This window comes from Miniopterus schreibersii, assembly GCF_964146895.1.
Source record: "Miniopterus schreibersii genome assembly, chromosome: 3".
NCBI classification, from domain to species: Eukaryota; Metazoa; Chordata; class Mammalia; order Chiroptera; family Miniopteridae; genus Miniopterus; species Miniopterus schreibersii.
Genome location: NC_138103.1, coordinates 10,975,716 through 10,983,458, shown reverse-complemented (window position 1 = coordinate 10,983,458; position 7,743 = coordinate 10,975,716). Strand labels below are relative to the sequence as shown.

General features: G+C 55.3%; 1 protein-coding gene across 3 annotated transcripts; it reads right to left on the bottom strand.

Moving 5' to 3' along the window:
- Positions 1–1,850: 1,850 nt before the first annotated feature.
- TEDC2 (tubulin epsilon and delta complex 2) lies at positions 1,851–6,122 on the bottom strand. Of its 3 annotated transcripts, none has more exons than XM_081131754.1 (10): positions 6,049–6,122; positions 5,850–5,948; positions 5,557–5,627; positions 5,058–5,442; positions 4,542–4,595; positions 3,782–3,875; positions 3,506–3,617; positions 3,316–3,417; positions 2,690–2,880; positions 1,851–2,371 (listed from the first exon to the last, which is right to left on the bottom strand). In XM_081131754.1, exons 1-10 carry the CDS (start codon positions 6,072–6,074, stop codon positions 2,225–2,227), a joined length of 1,281 nt encoding a protein of 426 aa, XP_080987880.1. In that variant the 5' UTR covers positions 6,075–6,122; the 3' UTR covers positions 1,851–2,224. The 3 variants fall into 3 exon arrangements, with proteins under 3 accessions (XP_080987880.1, XP_080987882.1, XP_080987881.1); XM_081131756.1 differs by having other exon boundaries at positions 5,557–5,619; positions 6,049–6,115; XM_081131755.1 differs by lacking the exon at positions 4,542–4,595 and having other exon boundaries at positions 6,049–6,109.
- Between the last annotated feature and the right edge of the window lie 1,621 nt (positions 6,123–7,743).

The following is a 7,743-nucleotide window of genomic DNA, read 5'->3' as shown; positions in this document are numbered from 1 at the left end:
GCAGAGAGGTGATGGCCAAGGTCTTGTAGCAGAACCTATCAGTTTGGCCACGGCGCCAAGCCAAACCGTAGGATGCAGCAAGGTGATTAGCCCCCCACCCAGTGTAGCTGGTGGCCAAGAGCAATGCACAGAGCCAGGGCCGGGGGTGGGAATCTGCGGGAGCCATGGGCTGGGACTTGGGGCGCTCATGCTGCCCATGTGGGGGCCATGCTCTCGTGGATGAGTGCCAGTACAGTTCCCTTTCCCACTGGCCAAGTCAGAGCAGATTGGCAGATGACACAGCTGAGAGGTCCCTGCTGCCTCCTGACTTGGTAGGGCAGGTGCTAGAGAGGAGTCTCCTTTTACCCCCAGCTCTGGGTGCCCAATGCTGAGGCCTACCAGACATCCCCCCATACTATCTGAGGCATCTCCCTGTCCAAGAAAGTCTGGGTGTTGAGAGGACACCACCAGTTTCCAGGACTGGTGGGTGCCCATTTGGGCCTGATTAGAGATCAAGGTGGACAGCGCCCCTGCCCTCATGGAGCAAAGGTCCAGTAAGGAAGGTGCACAAGTGAACCAGTGGATGAAATAATTCTGGTGGAAACTGATTCCGGGGTGGCCAGTAACATGGTGGTTGTGGAATCCATCCTGAGGATTAAAGGTTCAAGATCCAAGCATGTGGGCAGCTCTTGAAGCAGCAATGGAGTGGCCAGCTGTCCCTCATGCTCCTGTCTCTGTACCCTCTTCCCCATGGTTCCTGTCCTGGGCAGTGGATGGAGCTGTTCCATTCCCTGAAGGTCCCTCACTGCAATGAGGCCCCTGGTTTTTCCTTTCCTACTTTGTCATCTGGTCCTCAGCAGCCCTCAAGACTTAGGACTATATGTCCAAGGCACCTAGCCTGCTTGATGATAGGGCCTTTTATAGGCAGGGCCTCCTGCAGGGTACCTGGAGCCACCTTGAGGCTGGTTCAGCATCGCCCAGTTTATTCCTTATATCTGCTACACTTCACCTGGCTCTCAGTTGCCTGCCTCTTCGGCCTGGGTCCCCCAGGACAGAGGCCGGTGTTACTCCCTGTCTCAAAGTCACTGTCTACACTAAGGGCCAGTGCCCCAGCTCTAAGCATTGTGCTTGGTCCTTATAGGTGCTCAGTAAAGGTTCATTTAAAGATGCCACAGCCTCCCAGAACTCACCAGGGCCCGGCCCTGTGAAGCATCTCACATCATCTCATTTATCTTCACCCTAGCTCCAGGCTAATAACCACTACCCCCAGTATGACAGTGGGGACAACACTGGGAATTAAGGCTCAGTGTCCTTAAGAATCTTGCTGAAAGTCCCATAACAGCAAACAAGTCAGTATAAACCCAAATCTGACTGGTTTAAAACCAGAGGCCCTGACCTTGCCCTCTACTTTCTTGCCTTCCAAAGCAATGATTCCTTCAACAGGGGAGGCAGGAGCCCCAGAAGAGGTGACAGTGGAGCAGGTGAGGGGTGTTGGGTAAAGGGCCTGTTCCTTGGTGGTGGCTCGGTGCTGGGGGGCCCACACTGGCTACAGCAATGGCCCAGGAGGTGGTAGGCACGGGTGGCAGGATTGATGGCCCTGGGCATATAGTGCCCACTTACTCTGATACAGACCTGTGGCTTTTGTGTCTTCCAATGAGCCCAGTACAGATCTAGGCACCTGTGCCAGGGCCAATGCATGAGGTGAGTCCCTAGTGCAGCCACCCTGAGTGGCCTTACCCTCTACCTATAGTACAGAACGGATATGAGTGTTCTTGATAGATACACTTGACATAGTCCTGGCAAACAAAAACACAAAGAAAATAAAACAAGCACGCATCAAATCCCCCCTTGGTACAATGTAAATATATATATACTTTCTAAAGTAGTTTTAATGTCACACAAGCGGCTTCTAAGTCTAAAGTGAGAGAAAAAAGAGGTAGTTAAGAAAAGCCCCCCATAGGCCTCTTGTCTCCCCAAGCCTATGGAGGGCCCAGCTGAGCCCTGACCAGGTTTAGCTGTGAGAAGGGACCTAGTTCCTCAGGAAGAGACAGAGGGCCATTCCTGCCCCTTAGAAACCTGGTTTCCCAGGGGAGTACAGGCATCTTGGCCCAGGCCACTCTACCAGTGAAAATCCTGCCACTCTACCAGTGAAAATCCCCTCAATTCCTGTTCATTTAATTCTGACCAGGGAAGGGGTGCTCTCCCCAACAGACCCAGAACCAGCTTGCCCAGCCACATGAAGGGTTCAGTCAGCAGGTTCATCTCGCAGGATGGTGAGGAAACGCTGGCCTCCCTCGCAGAGAAGGCTATGCACAGCTCGGCAAAGCGCCAGCCAGTGTGGTCCCAGTGGCTCCTGCATGCTCACTAAGGGGAGGAGTTCTGCCATCAGGACCTGGGGGGAGATGCAGGGTCAAGGCTGCAGGGAGATCTCGTCCCAGATAGCTGTCCAGAGCTCCCAAAGGAGGGCCCAGGGGGTGGGGCAATTCCAGGACAGGCTTTGAGGCACCATGCTCCAGTCCCTTCCTCCTCCAAAAGCTCCCTTCTCTCTCCTGTTGCCCTAGTGCTGGCAAGTGCACAGGCCTAGAGGCTCCTGTCAAGAGTGCAAATAGGCTCTTGAGCCCACACAAGGCTCCAGATGTGGAATCTTCCCCATGGCTCAGGTTCCCCTGGCACCCAGTCACCTACTCCCCAACCCTGACTCTAGAAGTACCTTTTCCAGGTGGATCTGTTGGTCCAGCATGCCCACCCGAAGCCTGAGGGCTGCTAGGGTCTGCAGCTCCTGGGTGCTGGAGTAGAAAAGCGGCTGGGAGCTCCAGATGGGATCTGCTTCTCTTCCACAGAGCAATGAGGCCCTGGGGAGTCTTCTGTTAGGCCAGGGCTCCAGCTGCTGTTCCACCATTTCTGTGAGGACAGGGGGATGTGGCCTTATGGGATGACAGCCAGGCACCTCCTCCCCACACTCCTCTAAAGGGGTACAAAGTTGCAAAGCCTCCCTTTGCCTCCTGGATAAAGCCCTATTATTCACAATCACCTCTTGCAAGGCTAGGCCAGCCATCTGCCAGCACCTCTCTGATTCTCACATGCTACTTTTTCAATAACTGGACAAATAAGCAAACAACTTAGAGTGGTGGGGCTCTGTGTATTGGGAGAAGGAATGGGGGTGGGGAACCTGTCTCGACTGGTCCCATAGGACAACTGGGGAGAACTCAGAATGCATTGGGGGAAGGGCCTGCCTACCTCTGCTCTTGGGTTGCTATTAAAGTCCCAATGCTGCTCTGTGGCTAGAGGACCTTGACCCCTGACCAGACTTTAGTACAGGTGAGAGTGGGGTCTCACCTGCTTGCAGCTCCTGCAGCCTGTGGAGACACTGCCCCACAATGGCCTGTAGACCCTCCAAGGTGAGCAGGCAGCGATATTCCTGCATCCAGTCTGTGGGATCTACAATAGAGTCAGAGAGGGCAGGATGGGTCCATGCTGGTCCTGCAGCACCCCCCTCACCCCAAGACATATACCAGGGTCCACTGACCTGTTGTGAGCTCTTCCCCCATTCTCAGTCTTAGCAGCAAGCAGGCCTTCTGTAGGCACCCCACCTCTGCCTCCACATCTGCAGCACTGAACCTGGAGCTGGGGCAGCCTGACTGGACACAGGTCAGGGAAACTCCCATGTTCAGTGCCACCCCCCACCAGCCCTAAAGATGGGGCCTAGGAATGGTTCTGGGCCTTCCTGGCGTTGCTCCTCAAATTCACCAGGTGTAGAACCAGACACTCCTCCCCAACCCCCCGGCAAATCCAGCAAGGATACCGTCATCTGCATTTTCTGGAGGAACTGGGTTTTAGAGGACGTAGTGGAACCCATGGAGTTGCTGGCCTGTGAAGAGTTGAGCTGGGTCCACAGGCTGGGATGCATACACCGGCACCACAGGACCCAGACAAGGATCATTATTACAGGCAGCTGGGATGGGTCTCAGGAAGTAGGTAAGGGCCAGCGTAGAGGCCCCAGCCTGGGGTGTCTGGCTCTGCTGAGTGCTAGGAGGGGCCCTGGGATGCCTTGGGGGAACTAAGAGGACACTGTCCAGAGAGCTGACCCACTCTGAGAAATACCAGGAGATAATTCAAGGAAGAAGGGGAGAGGGGCTAATAGTGACTGGTAACTAGGATAACTGGTAAGGGCGGAGGGTGCTGGCTCTGTACCAGCTACAGTGCATAACCTGAAAGGAACCACCTCGGTTTAACATCTCTACAAAGCTAGTACTATTATCATCACATGCACATCGAAGACAAATTAGGACTCAAAGGCACTAAGGGCCTTGCCCAAAGTCTTGCACCTTATAAGCAAGCAGCTGAGCTGGGGGCCTAAAAGCCTACTGAGTCTAAGGTGACTATGGCAGTCTGAGCTGGGAGACTCTCTTAATATACAGTGTCCCCACCTAGCAAAGAAAGCAGAGGGATCTGCTCGAAAAGACTTACCAATGTGGCCTTGAGTTAGTGGGAAGCCTTGGCTTCCCTGTTCTCCATACTCCCCTGGTATTCCCTCCCCACCCAGTCGAAAGACTCAGCCTCACCGGGAGTTCTGAGAAGCCACCTTCCTGAAGGCCATGGGCAGCTGCAGCAGGGTCCTGTCAGGGAAGCCAGTGTTCAGAGGAGCCTTGCCTCATTCTGGGGCTGCAGACCCTGCTGCTCCCTGCTCAGAGCCCAGTTAGGAGTGAGGCTAACCAACCTCCCCATCTAACAAGGCTTTCAGAGTGACCATGGGAGCCAGTCCAGTCCAGGTCTGCCCTGGCAGAGAGAAGCTACCATAAGCAGAGACTATCTGGAGTCCCTGGGCTGGGTGGATAAAAGGGTACTGGACAGTCAGGGAAGAGAGTGTGACAGGTCCTAGCATATCAAACCCCACACATTCACAGCCAGCTGTTCCATTCTACCAGCTTCAGGGCATAGGCCTCATGAGTGGCACTCCAGAACCCACATCCACCTCAATGCCCTGACCTCCCTGTCACCCCAAATCCCAGATTCCAGCTGCTGGCTAGGGTCTGATCAGGTAGAGGGCAGTTCTTCCAGTGAGGTTCTGGGAAACCTACCCTTTCTCCTTGAGTGTGAAAGCTTCTGGGGCCTGAGGAGCAGCCGATGGAACTATTTGTTGGTCCCTGAGGCCTGGTCCAGGCTTGGCAGCTTGGGGTCCTCTCCCTATGCAGGTCTGATCCCTCGCTGACAGAAGCCTACGTGTAGGGAAGCCCTTGGCAGGAATGGTGGTCTGGCGGATGCCCCTGGGGGATTTTGTTTGAGAAGCCTGGGGTGGGGCAGAGGCTATGGTAGCAGTAGAAGTGGCAATGGACCCAGACTTCAGGCTGGAGGTCTTGCCTCTTTCTCCAGCCTTAGACATGTCTTTTCGCACGTATGCAGCCTTCTTCAGTGCCTGGGTTAGAAGCTCCAACTCCTTGAGATCTTGGGGGCTGGGTGTGCATGCTGCAAAGCCAAGACATGTAGTAGTCTTTCATCGCTGTCCCCCAGGAGGGCCCCTCACCGCATCCAAGACGACATGCCAGGGGCAGCTGCTGGAGGTGGGCGGCTAAGGTTTACCTGGAGACGGGGCCTCTTCATTAGTTTCTGGACCTGGCGTTGGCTCTGGAGCCGGGGTCTCCGCTGGTTCCCTGCGAAGACACAGGGCAGCCGTGACACGGCCAAAAGGCAGGGCCCAGGCCCAACAGACCCCACGGGGACCCCCCTGGCTTCAAAGCGAAACCCCAGCCTCAGAGCCTTCAGAGGGAGCACCGACAACCAGCAACTCGGAAGTGGGTGCTGGGCCAGGCCTCCTGGCCCGGGGCTCTGAGGGCCCGAGGGAGGCCTAGCCGGTGGTCCCGGGGTCCGCGTACCAGGTCCGTAGCAGCCGCCGGGTGACTCGGAGGCTTCTCTCCAGCTCCCGCTGTCGCTCGGCACAGGTGTCCAGGGCATTCTGCAACTCGGCCACCAGCCTGAGAAGGACACACCGGCAGCTCAGCACCCAGGCCAGCCTCTGTCTAGCCGCGCTCGCTCCCACCCCCGTCCCGGCTCCCTCCGCGGCACAGGCCTCACCGGCGCGAGCAGCCGACCGGCAGCATGAAGATCGAAGCTAGTTTACCGGATTTGCCGCCGGTGAAAGTCCTACCCCTTCCGGGCTACAAGACCGCCCCCTTCCGGCAGGGCTACCCAATCCGGAGCCCAGAGCTCAGGACCTCCTCCCTCCCCCTTCGCCACTCCTACAGCTCAGGCTACTGGGGGCCCTCTTACTCCCTGATCCAGGCCTTAAGGCTTCGTGTAACAGACCTGGGGTGCCTCGCAGGCTCCTGCTGTGGGTAACTGGGTAGCTGGTGGCATCTGTGATCACTTCTTTGTTCTGATTGAAGGCACTCTTAATAAGGCAGACCTGGCTGGCTGACCCCGGGAGGGGACCAATCCATATTTACTGGCAACAGTCTCTAGAGGATGAAGTGCGTGTTGGGGACGGGGCTGAGGAAGGAGGGAGTGTTCACTTTTGGACATACTGGTGAGGTGATGACATCCAGAGGAGGCATCTGGGCAGAGAGGGATGAAGCAAGATGGTCCAAGGTGGGGCAGGTGTGCATGGACAGGAACAGGTGAGGAATGGGTGACGGAAGGAGAGCTGGAGCCCAGAGAGGTGGAGGGACAGCTGAGCCCGGTGTCAAAACAGCAATGGGAGGCTGTACTAAGTTGACTTCCAAGGGATGGCGAATGGGGTCTTCAATGACTAAGGGAACCTCCTGGGTGGGAGGAGTGATGCTGACAGCAAGACCCAATGTAACTGGAGAAAAGAAGAGATATTGGGATAGCCCAAAGGGTGGCCAATCTTGGGGAGGGGGGGCTGTTTAAAGATGGACAGCTTGCCCTGCTGGGCGTGGCTAAGTGGTTGAGCGTGGAACTAGGATCCAGGCGATCGGGGTTCGATTCCCGGTCAGGGCACATGCCCGGGTTGCAGGCTTGATCAATGACTCATCATTAATGTTTCTATCTCTCTCTCTCCCTCTCTTTTCCTCTCTCTGAAGTCAATAAAGATGTATTTTTAAAAATAAATAAAGATGGAGAGCTGTCCATTTTATAATCACTAATAGAAAAATGCTGCAGCATAGGCGAGAGAGAAACGGAGGGGAGTTGAGGGGACCAGGCATACACGTAAAGGGGTTGGGGACCCAGGCAGCCCTGGGACTGCTCTTAGGGTGATCTCTCCATCTGCAGTGGCCTGTTTTCATGCCTAATGTGGGGAGGCTGATGCCATTCCTGCCAAATATGAGATTCTCTGTGAGGTAGGAGGGGAGGGGGAAATGCTTCCTTCAGCACACCAGTCACAGGGCACTGAGGTGATAGAACTTGTGAAGATGCAGGGAGACTCCACACTATGGTCATGGAGTGTTAGGTTCCACAGGAGTAGTTTTCTCCTACAGGTGTAGGCTGGGAGAAGGCAGAGAACCAGGTCCACCCAGAGTCGGGATTTTGATAAGGGGCCATGGACAGGTGCCCCAGTGTGACTTGGGTGACAGTAGGAAGTGACAAGAAGGCAGTACAGATATGCACATCACTCAGCTTCCACTATCCTCATCACATTTAATCTTTACAACATCCCTGTGAGGTAGGTATTATTGCTCCATCTTACAGGTGAGGAAACAGGTTCACACATGTCCAGGGGCACAATGCTGCAGAATTATTTTACAGTAGCAAAGACAGCTCCCATGGGGACACACACACACACACACACACACACACACAAGCCACCAC